Genomic DNA, 17,187 nt, shown 5'->3' on the forward strand with positions numbered 1-17,187 from the left:
TTTACCACTTCTGATGTGTGTTTGGATCATTGTCCTGTTGGATATAGCCAGAGATTTGTGCAGTGAATATTAGATTTGGGAATACTGGTGTTATGTGTACAACTTGTTCCACTGCACCCAAATAAATCAATGGACACATTTTTCACACTGCACAGTGTCACTTTTAACACTGTAAAAGCAGATTGTAATTTGTTTCTGTGTAATAATGATGAATCTGGGCTGGAAAATGCTAGACTACCTATTTCTATCTATTTTTATGGAAATAAGCCAACTTGTCTCTGTGTATCATGGCCTGTAGGTCTCTCTCCACAGTGACCCACTTCTCTGCATGTTCCACTGAACACTGGTCTCTGGGTCGTGGTTGAGACTGAACAATATTTTTTTTTCCGTCTACTGACCTTAAATGAACATTGATTTGAATGATATAGAGCATGCTTAGCTTTATTACCCATGTTGTAAGATAAAAAAGTAGATGATATTACATTTTTGCTGATAGCAAAAATGCAGATATTTTTTAAACACATTTTGTCCAGTGGCTGATGCCAAAACTGAAACAGGCACATATTTTTTCACTTCTTGAAACACCCATCAGGTGCAGCAGTATAAGGAGAGAGAAATAAGTGGGTTGGCTGGAGGGCTGCATCAGTCATAGAATCGACTCCGGTGACTGGAGCCTGTGTCCTGTTTGTCACCAAGAGTCAAGAATGATTTGTTGTTGTTACGTATGAAAGTGAACATATGTAAATGATGTAACTTGCTAACTTATTGCTAAACTGCAGAGCCCTTTACCTGCAACACTGATGTGTGGGGGTAGGTAGAGCGTCACAGTTTGAAGCTGGAAGGCCCACTGGCAGATACAGACATAAAATGCTTTGCACTTCATGTGCATTATTAAAGAATCATCTTATTGGCCCGACAGAGATGCATTCCTGTAAAAAAGAATAAATCAACAGAAAAACAAATTGTTCATCCATCATTTTCACTCCAAAACACCAAAACACAACATGCCGCACAAAGTCACAGTCAGTGTTTTAGCATTTTACCAATGGAATAAGCATATTAAGATGTTATATATTGTTTACTATCAGACATGTAAAGAACATAAGGTCTTTGAATTTTGATTTATGGTTATTGCATCCAAACTGCCACCCATTCTTTCAGTGAGGCATCCTGGCACTTGTGGATTTGTGTCAATTATAATACTAGTCTGTTGATCCTTAACATATTTTTAATGATCATGCATCATCATTTTAAAGTTGCTTATGACTGCAAAATAAATGGCATGATTTTTGTTGATGTGTTAACACTGCTTCATTCCATTCACCACATTGATGTTGTGGTGTGTAATGAACACTGCAGCCTCAGGGGGCCACTGCTGGAGCGTTACACTGTTAGTCTGGTTTCATTCTGAAGGCTGGTTCAGTTCAGCACTGTCTCTGTTTGCTTGGTCCTTATTTGTTGTGTTTATCTGAGCCAAAGTATTCAAGATCAATCTTCCATTTTACTGAGATGGCAACAGGCTAACTGAATGCTATGACGATTTACCCCACCACAGCACCAATAGGCATACTGTCTTTCTATGGCTCTGTATTAATGTGTCCTCATTATGTTACCCTCACTCTTCTGTGAAAACATTATTCCTGTTTACCTTCTTCCACAAAGGGTTTTCTCTCTGCCTGTATCTTTTTATGGTCTGTCCATTAATCAAATCAAATCAAATCAAATCAAATTTTATTTGTATAGCCCAAATTCACAAATCACAGTTTGCCTCAGAGGGCTTTACAGTCTGTACAGAGACGACACCCTCTGTCCTTCGACCCTCGATTCGAGTGAGGAAAAACTTGCCCCAAAAAAAGCCCTTTTAACAGGGAAAAAAAAATGCGGAAGAAACCTCAGGAAGAGCCACAGAGGAGGGATCCCTCTCCCAGGACGGACAGACGTGCAATAGATGTCGCATGTACAGAGCAGATCAACGAGATCACAATGTATACAATTATAATAGATGGTTGACAGGAATGAAAGTACATGAAGAGGTATTACAGCAATAATAATAAAATGCACATAATGCCTAACCCAAACCCTAACCCTTAGGGTTAGGATTTTAAACTCTATTCTTGATTTTACAGGGAGCCAGTGCAGAGAGGCCAATACAGGAGTAATATGATCTCTTTTCTTAGTTCCTGTCAGTACAAGTGCTGCAGCATTCTGGACCAGCTGGAGACTCTTTAGAGACTTGTTAGGGCAGCCTGATAATCGAGAGTTACAATAGTCCAGCCTGGAAGTAACAAATGCATGGACTAGCTTTTCTGCGTCTTTTTGAGACAGGATGGGCCTGATTTTTGCAATGTTACGTAGATGAAAAAATGCAGACCTTGAAATTTGTTTTATGTGGGAGTTGAAGGACATATCTTGATCAAAGATAACTCCCAGATTCCTGACGGTGGTGCTGGAGGCCAAGTTAATGCCATCCAAACTAGCTATATCATTAGATAATGCATCTCTAAGGTGTTTAGGACCAAGTACTATAACTTCAGTTTTATCTGAATTTAACAGCAGAAAATTGCAGGTCATCCAGGTCTTAATGTCCTTGAGACATGCATGGAGTTTAGTTAGCTGATTAGTTTCATCTGGCTTTATTGATAGGTATAACTGGGTATCATCTGCGTAACAATGAAAGTTTATGGTGTGTTTCCAAATTATATTTCCTAGAGGGAGCATATATAAGGTGAATAGTATGGGTCCAAGCACGGAGCCTTGAGGAACACCATGACTAACCTTGGTATACAGGGATGACTCATCATTAACATGTACAAACTGAAATCGATTTGATAAATAGGACTTAAACCAGTTTTATGCGGGTCCTTTAATGCCAATTAAGTGTTCCAGTCTCTGTAGTAGAATGTGATGATCAATGGTATCAAATGCAGCACTAAGATCTAGCAAGACCAGGACAGAGACAAGTCCTTTGTCAGAAGCGATTAGGAGGTCATTTGTAACTTTCACCAGTGCCGTCTCTGTGCTATGATGTGCTCTAAAACCTGATTGAAAATCCTCATATAAACTATTGTTATGAAGAAAGTCACATAGCTGGTTGGCGACTGCTTTCTCAAGGATCTTGGAGAGGAAAGGGAGGTTGGATATAGGTCTATAGTTGGCTAAAGCTTCTGGATCAAGACTAGGCTTTTTAAGAAGCGGTCTGATTACAGCTAGTTTGACTGACTCATTAAGAGAAAATGATGTGATTCAGCGGGGTCAAAATGAGCAGACTCTGAGAACAATTACAGAAAATGAAGAAATAACTTTGTTTTGGGTGATTATTGTTCAGAACATTGAATCAACTCCGGTGTCTTTGAAATGATGAGCAGAATTTAATGAATCATGACTGATGGGACTTTGTGTTGCAGTAGATGTGTTGATGTTGCAGCAATGATGTACATATATATATATATATATATATATATATATATATATATATAGATGTTAAAAAGGTATTAAAATTGTCAATTATCTGGACCAGCAGTCTTATTTATATTCACTCTCAGCAGAATTTTTCTCACATCCACTGTGGTTACTGACAGTGTTCGGTCCTCCGGAGGCAGAGTAGACTTCACAGCTGAGTCTTTGTGGAGGAGACCAAAGTGAGCATAAAATGTGTTAAGCTCATCCTGCAACTTGGCCACATACATAATGGGGGCACCCCTACTTTTGTAGCCAGTGACATTTTGAATCACCTCCCATTTGTCTTTTGTGCTGCTGCTGTTGAGGTCTCTCTCCAGTCTCTGCTGATGTCTCCTCTTTGCCTCCTTGCTGCCAGCTTTCAGTCTTGCTCTGGTGGTGATGTATGCTTCCTGGGGGCGGCTGTAGCTCAGGAAGCAGAGCGGGTCGTCTAGCGACCAGAAGGTCACTGGTTCTACATGCCGAAGTATCCTTGAGCAAGATACTGAACCCCAAATTGCTCCTGATGAGCAGCTGGCACCTTGCATGGCAGCCTCTGGCATTAGTGTATAATTGTGTGTGTGAATGGGTGAATGTGGCATGTATTGTAAAGCGCTTTGAGCTCACCGAGAGGACTAGAAAAGCGCTATAGAAATGCAGACCGTTTCCTTGTCACCTGACTGAAAGGCAGCTTTTTGGCTCTGGATAGACCTCACCATCACCTCTCCATTCATCCAGGCCTTCTGATTTGGGAATGATCTTACTGTTATTACGATCACCACGTCATCAACACATTTACTGATACATGATGACACTGAAGATCTATATTCCTCAAGACTGATGTTGTTATTCTGAGTGGCAGCATCTCTGAACATTTGCCTGTTTGTGCACTCAAAACAGTCCTGTAGGGCTGCTGTAGCTTCATCTGTTCACACTTTAACAGTTTTAACTGATGGTTTGACCCTCTTCATCAACTATGAGTAAGTAGGCACAAGAAGCGGAGAAATATGATATGATAGGCCAAAGTGAGGACATAGGAGGGCTTTGTAGCTGCCAGGAATATTTGAATATACCTTCCTCTGGTGGAGATGTGGACATGCTGGTGAAATTTAGTCATGTTGCTTTTTGATGACATCATACAATTCCTGCACTGCTTTTCTTTTTAGTTTGCATCTAGAGGAATGTACACAGCAACAATAAAAACACTGGTGAATTGTATGGGCAGATTATATGGTTGATTATATTGTCCATAACCTGTATCTCATTGTATGGGTTGCTCAATATTTTTGACATAAACTCTGATCTCCCTTGAAAATGAAATGTTTACCTCAGTAGGACTTACCTGATCAAATAAGGTTTGATAAAAGATCAGAATAACTTAATCTGAGGTGAATATTCAGAGTTTAGTTTAAACTTTTTGTCCATCTGACAAGCACTTTCAATGAAGTATACTGGCCCCTTAAGGGAATGAAGTGCCAGTGAGTCTAAAACTGAGTAAACTGTCATTATCCATTCACTGTGTTGCACTGTGCTGCCCAAGAAAAGAGGCATGGCTCTGCAGACAGTTGTGAGACAAATATCAATGATACAAATACTCTTTAATAAACTGTGTTATTGTCTGGTTAGCAACCAAGTTATGAATGTTATTGGATTGCTGAGTAGTACTAGCCTGCCAGCTACAGTAATTTGCTATTTAACCGTGTGATTAGTCACTATGTCACCACCTATTTTATCGCTGTCTCTCTCCTTTCTTCTCTTGGTTATTTTCCTATCTATACTGACATTTTCTCCCCTTCTCTTCTGCTTTCAGTCTCTTTCCAGCTTCTCTTGCCCTGACATCTTACATGCATATGCACCGGCTGACACTGACAAACTCCCTAACCTTTCCCTGACACCAACCCCAAACCAACCAGACCCAGATGGCCATGAACCCTGAGGAGATGGAGCTTGGCCAGGAAGTGATGGAGGAGACCGATGCCGCTCCTTGCATCCGCCACAACAACCACAACAGTCGGTCCCACAACCACAGCAACCAGGAAAAGCGATATAGACGCTGTGAAGCCCCTGCTAGAGGAAGTGCTGGCGGTCGAGCCAGGCCACCACAGCAGCGCAGGCCACAGGAGGAACAAGACATGGAGCTACAACATGGAGCTCAGTCTCCACAGCCCCAGCCAATTCCCCGACCTGCTGTGACACGATATCGCAGACAAGGGGACAGCGAGGCCCGGATCAGAGCCCAGCAGCAGAGGCACAGACAGAGACAGCAGAGAGAGGCCGAGAGAGCACAACAGTTAGCACAACAACAGGAGAAACAGCACCATGCAGCGAGGACCCAGGAAGATGAACGAGAGAGGGATGATTCAGTGCTGGCCCGCTCAGCGAGCACTGAGAGTGGCTTCCACACCCATACTGACCGGGCTGAGGGGGATGATGGCCTGGTGATGATGTCTCTGGAGCCTGAGGGGCAGCCAGAGGCAGAGGACGAGGTGGGGAACTACGGAGTCCAACTACGGCCAGAGGCAGAGGGCTACACTGAGAGTGCTGAGGCTGAGCAGCAACATGTCCATCCACATCCTAACTATCCTCCTCAGCCCCCGCCCCTACCACGTGACCCCCTGCCGGATATCCAAAACCCCCAGAGACGGGATGAAGCAGAGGAGATGCTGAATGCTGGCTACTCAAACTACGTCTACACCCAGCCCCTCAGCCACACTGGGGGACGGCCCGACATCTTGGCAGGTCAGAGCTTGGACAGTTTAGATGCTGGACTTGTGGACGAAGCCTACTCTGAGCCATATGATATTTACTCACTCTCTGAGCATGTTTACGAGGAAATCTGTGATGCCCCCCCATCAGTTTCATCTGCTGCCAACACAGCTGAGGACACAGAGTCTCTCCAACAGAGGAGGGCCGGCTTCCAGCTGTTGGAGGGCCGGGTGGGAGGTGGAGACTACCATCAGCAGGAGGCAGTGGGCTCCCGCCTGCGCCACTACGATGAGCGCTCAGATGGTGAATCTGACAGCCCAGAGAAGGAGGCTGAGTTTGCTCCATACCCACGTGCTGACAGCTGCGACCAGGAGGAGGACATTGATAGTATCGTGGCTGAGGTCAAAGAAAGCCTCAGCTCTCAGAGTCTTCATTGTGCTGCCGAAGACACCATAGATGAAGAAAATGAACTACCGCAGGATGAAGGAAAGCCCCAACCTGAGCTCCAACCGGAGCCTGAAGCATTGAGGAACAGTCAGGAGAAGAGGGATGCCATATCCCTAGCCATCAAGGACATTAAGGAGGCTATAGAGGAGGTTAAGAACAGAACAGTGAGATCTCCCTACACGCCTGATGAGCCTAAGGAGCCCATTTGGGTCATGAGACAGGACCTGAGCCCCACTGCAGAGTGTGACCTACAGCAAACACTGGGGGCCGATGTAAGTACCGCAGCTCTGACTATTATTGATCAACTTGTATCGGGTAACATGGCTGTTCTGGTAGTCAGCTGTTGCGCGCATATGAATGTGTTACTTTTTGCACATTTACTATGTAAAGCCAACGGAGGCCAGAAATATCCATTAATGAAAAAAATATCACACCACATATCACTGCAGACTCCACACAGCCAACCTCAGCAGCATTAGTTACACAATACAACTCATCTTGCTCAGAGTCTCAATGTGTCAGACACAATAACAAGCTGTGATAAAGTGAACTGAAAGGGTACACTGGCCTTCCAGTTCAACAAATTGCAGCTCAGAGGCAAAACATCACAACATATCACCTCTGTGTGGGACAGAGCACACATGTCAGCACAGGAACACAGACCTGCAGGAATCCTCTTTTAAGCTACAGCTCAGATATATTCTAGGTTTTATGTTGTCCACACAGGAGCTGTTTCAGCCGTCAACATAGAGCGTCTGTTCAGGCTTTGTGTGTGTTTTCTTCCCTATCGTATGTGTAGTTAGAGTAGTTGTGTGTGCAGAGCAGCACTGTAGCTGAACCAGTCCTGTTATACTTGGTTTTAGATTTCCACGTTCAATTGATTGGACACGTCAGTGAAAACAACATTTAAAAGATTTGATTTCTTAGTCTGATGTTTTTATATCCCCCTGGCGCTAATAACAGTGGAGCTGAAGATATATTGTGTATATGCATTTATTTTGTGATCATAGTAAACAAACAAGTTTTAACATGTGAGCCTTAGAGTTGTTGTATGAGTTGTATGTGTATATTTTTGAACAGCGGCAGAATAGCACCTAGTCTCAGAAGACAGCAGTGAGTGGTGAACAGATGTATAAACGATGTCTATGCGCAAAAAGCATGCATATGCCTTTTCCCACACATAAACTGATATTCATAAAGAAAGAAGGTGCACTGAGAGAGTATGTACCTCACGCATACTTCAGGTGTACACCTGTTTTTCTAGAGATATCTGCAGGTGAAATGATGAGATAGACATACATTATAAGGTGAGAGATGTAAGATTAGAGTAAACTAGAGACCATCTTACCATGGGATCACACCAGCCTCAACACCCAGCAGCATGTTCAGGTTCCAACTCATGTTACTTAGTAGTGATTCATATATTATTACATCAGTACTCAATACACATGGGTCAGACCACACCAACCTCTGAACTCACATTTTTATCTCAACTACACACCTGTAAAGTTACATGACTGCATCTTGCATGGTTGTGATGCTGTGGTGCTGACAAAGATCTGTCCACAGAAGCATAAACACCTTTCAAAATACTCAAAATCACTTCTACAAAAGGCGTCACCAACACAACTGGCCATGAGGACACACACAGAGACACTCACAAACTGAAGACACTACCAGCTGACACTGTTGCAGCTGGTTCAGCGTCACTGATTGTGTCATTTCTAAACTTTCTAAACTAATCTCTTTATTTGATCCTGAACTGTGGAACTTTGTAAAGCCTGTTTCAGTATGAGCTCTATAGATTAATCATTGCTCATCCTTCTGATGTTAGATAATGAGGACTGAAATATAACCACCATTATAGTTTATAGGTACACGTGTGGGCACAGCACTATAAATAGCAACAGTGTGTTGCTGTGTGTAATGACAGCTGTTCTGGTTCTGCTGGAGAACCTCGTTTGTTGAAACACAGTTGTTCCACAGTTGTATTGATATATGATATACAAACGATGTTAAGGGGGAATTCTACATCCATTTATGGATAAATGCAGGAGTAGAAATTAAGTTTGTGCATGTGCGCCTGTTTCCACAATGATTTGAGATTTATAAAACAAAATCAGGACTGCATACAACTTCATAAACCCAAGGATCCAAATGGTCCCTTCAGAAATCTTCTCAGCGCCTGTCCAGCATCAGGTGGAACCAACTTGTCTTTGGATAGTGCTGTCCCTCAAATTACGCATTACACAATACAGCTGTACTAGCCATGATGATTAATACAAACATTGTACTCAGCCTGAATAGAAATCCTCCCCCCATGATTTATTGAGTGAGGGTCAGAGAGAAAGGTAAAGGGCAAGACAAGCTGAATAATTCAGTGAGGATCCAATGACAGAATGACGAGTCTTGTTTTCCTGTTGACATCAGCATGATCAGGACTCACCTGCAGCTTGGGTTGGTTTAGTAACACTTCTGCTGTAAACTTCTTATTTAGATTAATGTGTCCACAACACACATTGTGAATTACTTTGATGAATAAATATGAGATGATGTCACACTGTCAGCAGAGCAGAACCAGGCCAACAAACTGACCCAACCTGTTGATTCCATGACGACTCCTGATACATAATCCGGAGTGTCACCTGAGCAGCCGACTCCCAGTCTGTAGACTCTGGTGTTACATTTAGCATTGCACTGCCACTCTCAACACCAGTTCATCTGGGGAATTGGTTGAGGTTCTGCTGGGTTTGTGCATTTACTAAAAGCCATGGAAAACTTTTGGATGTATCAAGTAGAGAAGCTTGAGGAAGAACAAGTCAAGCAGAGGCAGCAGAGTGAGCGACATGATGATGACGAGGTGGGCTCAGTTTGAAGAGTTTATGGTGATGTTTCCATCAGTGTGGACGTGATGGTTTGTATTTGTAGCAGTGGTGGAATCAATTGTCTCAGCTTGTGTGTTTGTAAGAGCAGATTTCTCATTGTTTTGTTCCATATTTTGGAAATAAGGATTCAATGGATTCTATCATCTTATGCCTCGGTACAAGAAATGGTGTCTCATGACCATGACATTGTGTTTAGGTCTGCTGACTGGATTCAAAAGTTTGTCATTGTTGGTCTTTTCTTTTCTGAGATGCCTCTTTCTCTCTCAGCAGAGAAAAATAACTGAATGAAACCCCTTGATAAACCAGCATGTAGAGAAGTCTGTCATCTTGTGACAGTGATGTTGGTGGAGGAAGTATTGATCCTTCACTTCAGTAAAATAACAGCACGCTGTAAAACTGCTCTGTTTGAAGAAAAGTGCTGCAGTTTGCGTTTTTCAAAGTACAAGTACAAATCAGCATGGTTTACTTAAAGTATAAAAAATACAAGTATTATGTATTTATAATGTATGGAAGTGGAGCTATTTTAACTACTTTATATATTGTGGGGTCATTTTCTCTATAACAATTCAACAAAATCTGTTGTTAATCATTTTACAATCTCAAACTGAGAAGTTACTAAATAAAGATGATAACTGTAGGAGAGTCAAAACTACTGTATTTACCTCTGTACTGTCAGGTACTGTAGGTGAGTTGAGTCTGTCATGACTAAAGAGATGAATGCATCATTCAGTCCCTCCCAAAAAGATTTGTAGTGAAATAGATTTTAAAGATAAAAAATGTCTACAAATGACCAGACCTTGTTAAATATTCTGTTGCTTGTGTACTTGCATTGTTTCCAACAATGTTCAAACCCAGAGAAATCTTTAAGTTTATTCAAGGTGAAGTCAGCTAACAAGGCTAAACATAATGTTCTACACAATTTTATGGCCTCAAGAAGCCAAAACAAATATTAACAGTGATGGTCTTGTTATGTTACAAAAAAAAAAAAAAGACTACAGCTGACGAGGGACAGGAAGCGGGTTGAGAGAAAGCAGGGGTGACGTGCAGCAGAGGAACCCTGGGCTGGTTCTCTGAGCTACTGGGGCATTACCAATGGTGGCATTTTAAATGTATCACAGCAGTGATGCTCTGTAGGATCAGTTAGCTGCGTGTATCATTTAGGGGAAAGAATCAGTTTTGATAAAAGAGAACACAGTTTTCCGTGCAGTGTTTCATTTTACATGAGATTTGTGGAGTTTTGACAAAATGTTTTCAGTTTGATCAGTTTTGAGAAATTGAGCTAAAGTTTCAAGAAACATATTTAAACAGTTGGGAAAAACTGTATTCTGCACACCTTTACTGTATGCCATGGCTTTATATCACTACACAAACAGTGATATAAAGCCATATTCATGAGCCATGTTTATAGGTCTCTACTGTAAACAACTGTATAACACTTGACGTTGCTTTTTTTGACTCCTAGCTGGCAACAGCTGTGGCCCAAAGTCGTAATGTTTTCTGTCTGTCTGTCTGATTCTTGTGAATGTGATATCTGAAAAACACCTGGAGGAAATCTCAGTTCCTCAGGCACAACTGTCCTCTGGGCAGTCAAAGTTCAAAGGTCACTGTGACCTCACAAAACATTTCTTTGGCCATAAATAAGAATTTATGTGCTTATTATGACAAAATGTCACACAAATGACAGGATAAAACGATGAAGTGATGATATTTTATATCCTAAATCATCACTGTGACATCATAATGTTCTGCAGAAAGACTTTTCTGGCCATTATTCAACACCATGACTCAGGAACAGAAGGGACATTGTGATTATATTTCACATTTGGTGAGATGCTGAACTGGTGACACTAATCTTTGGTGTGTGCCTTGAAACTTCTGTGCAGGTGGTTGATGTAGAATCTGCAGCAACATCCATATTCGGAGCATTGTAATCACCACAAGATTATTGGTTTTGCTGATATTGATCTTCAACTAACTTGTTGCACCATGTGACGAAGTGAAGTGAAGACAGCATTCACTGGAAATTGTTCATACATGTCAGAGTAGTGATAACATCCATTTCACCAACAACTACACCTAAAACCTTGTATTAAAAAAAAAAAATCCTTAAAAGTCTGCACTACATAGACTATATGAGTCTTGACAGGCATGGATGAAAACTGCAGCTGGACTGTTATGCCTGGACTACACGAATACGATATATTCCTAAACGCACATTTTTCTGTCCAGTTGGGCCTCTCAACCACACGAACACGGCGATTTCACCCACATAAACGGAGATATTTTTAAACGGATAAAAAAGTGGAGAAATAAAAAAATATCTGATTGAGTGGATCCGTGTAGCAATGTTAAACGGAGCTGGTGTTGACGCGATGACGTCAAGCGCCTAGCAACAAGCCGTTGGCACATGCGCACTGAAGCAAAACGGTTGTCAACAACAATGGCCGACATGTACCGGGCTATCTATGTGTGCTTTGCACTTTTAGGTCTCATCTCAGCTCTACACATGAACGTAACGTTGTTGCAACAACTCCATTTCATCGTCGGTCCACACAAAAGATTCTATTTTCGTTTTCTTCGCCATAACTTCTTACCCTAACTGACGCCGTTTGACTGCTTCTTCTGGACCGTTTGACTGCGCATGCTCATAACGTTCTTCTTCTGTGGTATTTTACATTTTGTTAATCGCCACCTATTGGCCGGGCATGGCATTGCAGGCTTCAGAGGCGATCGTTTTCGTTTTGCTTCTTCGTATGGACAGAGATATTTCTGTGGTGTGGACAGAGTTTTTTTTTAAAACGAGGACGAAAATATCCGCTTAAAAAAATATCCATATTCGTGTAGTCCAGGCCTTAGTGAGGAACCGCGAGGTGGTGATTCTAGTTCATGTTTCTCACACTCCCTCTGTTAGTATCCATCTATAAAACATTTCCAGTTGTACCTTTGTGTCCAGGTTTGAAATCTGCTGCATATTACTGTTGAATTTTTTAACGCCCTCTTTCAGTATTGGGATGGAGACAGAGATCTCCTAGCATGGAGAGATGTGAGCAGAGAGAAGTGAGAAAAGTGTGTTTTGAACAATTCCAACGAAATAATAAAAAGCAAGGAGTTGAACAAAATAGAGAAGATAGACTCAAACAGCCTCCTACAACAGACATACAGCTTCCAGTGTATCTTACTGTAGCCTGCTAGATTCCTGCAGGTCTGTGTTTCTGTGCTGAAGACATGACATGTTGTGATGTTTTGCCTCCAAGCTGCGATTTGTCCTGTCCAGGTATCAGTGGACCCATTCAGCTCCCCTCATCACAGTTTGTGTGTTTGTGTTTCTGCTGTCTGACACATTCAGACTCCGAGCAACATGAGATGAGTTGTGTTGTGTTACTAATGCTGTTGGCGTCAACTGTGTGGAGTGCCTGCTCTGATGCGAGTGGTCTTGTCTTTCTGCCCTTTGTTGGCTCTCAGTTTTCTTTCACACTTCCACACAGTTGCACAACAAAAGTTGGTGCACAATTAAATAACCTTTGTGCTGAGTTCACTTCATCATTTTGACAAGCGTTAAATTAAACTTTTCTCTCCTTTAGGCTTTCCAAAATGTCATTGTGTCATGTCAGTTGATTTATCTCTGCCTGTTAGACCATCAATTAAAAACCTGAGCCTGAGTAAATGATGCTTCATTTGCAGACATCTAGCTTCTCTTCATTTAACTTATGTATTGCTGTTTGATCAACAGTGGCACCTGCTAATGCTAGAAGGTGCCACTGTTGACCAAACAGCAATGCATAAGTTTAATGAAGAGAAGCTAGATGTCTGCAAATGAAGCATCATTTACTAGTCACGCCTGTGTGGCTCAATTTGTGCTCTGCAGCTCTCGTTTACATCTAAATTCACAAAGATAAAAAAACTGAGATGCTCTCAGACCTGTCCCTCAGTGAAAACCAGTTCCACAGTTTCATATGCACCTGGTCCTGGTGCACCTGGCTCTTAAAGGGAATGGGACACTTGGATTGGTTTAATTTATGTTACGGTGTAAACACACCCATGACTAATTCAGAGTCCAGATACAACCTCACTTAGCGACCAGATGCTGTTTAACTAGCAGAAGTGCGTCTGACCACCCTGAACCCACTGGCACCATACGCTTTGGACCAGTCATCATTTACTGTTTAAACAGGGACACTGTCTCTGTAGTTTGATCCCACTGTACAGAAGTGAGTGAGAAAAAAGAAATCTGGTGATCCAAATCAAGTCCCATCTTAATAGTTTCAACTTCAGTCAGCCTCATTTTTCAGGTCGAAGTGTTTGTTATTGTAATACTCATTTTGCCCACAAGAGGCACCTGTTCACCTGTTCTTTAATATAAAAATAAAAACAGGAGAGAATTTTTTTTTCCATCAGACTTGGAAAATGGATCACTTTTTTTTCACGTTTCTCAGGACTTCTGTACCAGGGGCACCTGGATGATCAAAAAAGTTCACGATGACTCAGATTTCTGCAGTCCCCATTCAAACTGATGTGTAGATCCTGTTTGAGAAACAGTTCGATTCAAAGGAACTGTTGTTTTGGCTGTAAAACCAAAACAATGAGCTGAAAGACACTTCAAAGCTCCTCAGAAATAAAGGGAATCACCCAGGAAGTGATGTCCCTCTGTGGGTTTAACACCAAAAGTGACTCCTTTCACACTGCATAGAGTCATTTGATCCACCGAGAATATATAAAAATATCAAGTAGTGCAGCTTTAGATATAAATTATATGATTGATTCCGGTTGCGGCCCGCATCAGATTCAAGACCATGGTGCTGGCCTTCAAGGCCGTCAACCGAACTGCACCTGTCTACCTCCAAACACTGATCAGACCACACGCACTTCGCTCTACTACATCGGCCGGCCGGCTGGTACTGCCATCGCTGAGAGCAAACAAAAGTACTTATATGCACTTGTATTGTCCTACCTTCAGTACTTACATCATAGCACTTATCGAAGGTATCCTTGATGAATAAGCAACTACTTTGCTCTGACGAGGGCTTGAACATTGTTTCTATCCTTTCTACTTTATCAACAGAGATATGTTGTGGTTTCTTTCTTGTTACAAATGTACTTATTGTAAGTCGCTTTGGACAAAAGCGTCTGCTAAATCCCCTAAATGTAAATGTAAATGTAAATTGATGTCAAGTATGTGAGTATCATAAAGTTCAAATTCTAATGTGTAGTGTAGTATGAAGGCCTGGAGTAAGAAAGCTCAGTTAACCTTAATGGACTCTGCCGTGTTGCATAATTTGACCATAAACAAAACCAATATTCCAATCAGGACATCAGGATACAAGGATCGACTCAACTGTATTAACAAACTGCGTGTTAGCATGTTGCTAAACGCATCAGAATCAGAAGTGTGCCTTTAAATGATCAGGTGCTGATGAGCAGAGAATCCAACTGGTTCATATTCCAGAATACAAGTGAACCTCAAAAATAATACAAAAAAATTAGAACAGTAAAAGGCAATAGTTACCACAACTCCACAATACAAAACAATAGTAAACATTAAAATTTAATTTCCATTACAGAATGAGATACAAAACACTTATTTGGTGTTTGTTTGGCAGCACATGGTACATTTGTGTTAACGTGGTGTTCTGATTGTATTCTGCTGGTTTCTCTCCTGCAGTCTCTTGATTCAGGCTCACCGTCTCCTCCAGGAGCAGAGTCCTCCAGCAGACATCTGCTGCAGGATGACAGCTTTGAATCGTCTCCCTCTAGTAAAGAGGTGTGCTCAGCATTTTACTCTTCACTATATTCACTGCATAGTGTCTAATTTTCACTTTTGCACACAAGTTGAAGTAACTCTTTCTTCTCTCCTTTTTAATAGTCCAGGAAAAGCCTTGCATCCTTCCCCACATATGTAGAAGGTGAGTGATCATTCTCTGGTGCTATAAAGGATGCTGCTCTCTGCACATACACGAGCAGACAGCACCGTCTCTGTTGTGACTGTATTAAGTAGGCAGGGACACTGCAATATTTCTTTTCTCTTTAATTGAATGAGCAGGAGGAGGAGAGACACAGATTACTAACCAAACACTATAACAGTGATGACTGTTGGAATACAGAGCAATTTAATACTGTATACTATATATCACATACAGCAGTTTTTAAGTTCAGCTCATTCTCCTGACTGGTAACTATGACCTGTTGTCAATGTACAAATATAGATTGGTACAGTTTTTTAATCTCAAAGTGGGAGGGGGGGAAATGTGAGACTGAACCCGTCCCTCCCTCCAGTCCCAGGCCCATGTGACCCAGAGGACCTGATCGATGGGATCATCTTCGCAGCCAACTACCTGGGCTCCACCCAGCTGCTGTCAGACAAGACACCATCCAAGAACATCCGCATGATGCAGGCACAGGAGGCCGTAAGCCGCATCAAGGTGAACGCACAAGTGTACACTTAGTCACAGTCATGTAGAGTCTGCACACACTGATTTACAGTATTTTACCCGTTGTCTGTCTGTCTGTCTGTCTGTCTGATGTACAACAGTATATAAAACTATTCAAAACCATGTCTTTGCCATGATTATAAGTTCATTCTTTAATGATAATGCAAATAAATTTTTTTGACACTTCATATTACACATTTGTAATGTGTACATATTTCCATGTGGGTCAGCCATGATAGAGCTGGTGCTAATTAGCATAAAGTTAAAAAAAATAAATCTTCTTTTCTCAAATTTCACACAATCAACATGAAATTGGTTGTACAGTCTCGTGGGACTAGGATACACATGTCTCTTACAAATGAGCAAGATCGGTCAAAAAAACATGGCCACCATCAATCAAAAGATCCTTGCAAAGGGCGGGGTTACAATGTTTTGACCATAACTAAAATAAGTTTTGGTCAAATCATCATAAAACTCAGTAGATACCTCCAGGCCCAGGTTGGGAATATGTCTACCAAAGCATTTTCAGCCCCAACCATAGGGGATGCCACAAATACCATCGAAACCCACTCACTGCTGTTAGACTTGACTTTATTATCCTTAGTTAACTCTCTAAATAGCTTGCGGCTTCAGTTTTGACTGATTGAGCTGCCTGAGCAAAGAAAGATAGAACTGTCTTATAGCTCGTCTCTCCAGGTGACAGATCCATGTTCACCCATGCACATTTAAATACAGTTAAATGTATACATGTCTGCCATTTACACTACAAAGAGTGACTTTTAATTGGCTAGTGTATAAACTGATACAAACTGATGCCTGATGTTTGTAATGTGTATCTTCTCACAGAGTTTGACTCAGTCTGTGGATGAATACTGCTGTTGACTGTAATGTTCAGTGCACCCACCCACCAACCAGTTCTGTCAATAGCTCAGTGACGCAGCATTTTTCAGCCTGTGATAAATGCCCATCGCCTTCAGCTACTCTCTCTCTCTCACACACACACACACACACACACACACAGACTTATTTGTAGCTTTGCCATAGTGACTCTACCACTCTGCAATTTTGAAAGTAATAAATAAAAAAAGCTTATTTCTCTTCCAGCTCTTCAGATGGTATGCAGATTAATTCATGTCTACAATCTGCATTATTGAAGATCATGATCTGAAGTAATCTTGTGTTCATTATATTTGATATTTAGTTATGTTCATATTGTTAAGGTGTATTTCAGTACAGACATTATAAGGGAACATAAATTACAGAGGGTGTTGTTGAAAGATGAATTAGAC

General features: G+C 41.5%; 1 protein-coding gene across 5 annotated transcripts in view; it reads left to right on the forward strand.

The window, feature by feature from the left end:
- apba1a (amyloid beta (A4) precursor protein-binding, family A, member 1a) overlaps positions 1-17,187 on the forward strand; it is a 155,015-nt gene that overhangs the window by 97,178 nt on the left and 40,650 nt on the right. For all 5 annotated transcript variants that reach the window (XR_014623110.1, XR_014623111.1, XM_084359611.1 and 2 more), the window contains exons 2-5: positions 5,246-6,860; positions 15,133-15,231; positions 15,334-15,373; positions 15,744-15,889. Coding sequence is in view for 3 of the 5 variants with exons in the window: in XM_084359611.1 (XP_084215737.1) it covers positions 5,355-6,860; positions 15,133-15,231; positions 15,334-15,373; positions 15,744-15,889 (1,791 nt within the window). In the remaining 2 variants the exon portion in view is untranslated. The remainder of the gene's footprint in view (positions 1-5,245; positions 6,861-15,132; positions 15,232-15,333; positions 15,374-15,743; positions 15,890-17,187) is intronic.

The sequence above is a fragment of the Pagrus pagrus genome (genome assembly GCF_965226575.1).
Source record: "Pagrus pagrus genome assembly, chromosome: 8".
Classification (NCBI taxonomy): Eukaryota; Metazoa; Chordata; class Actinopteri; order Spariformes; family Sparidae; genus Pagrus; species Pagrus pagrus.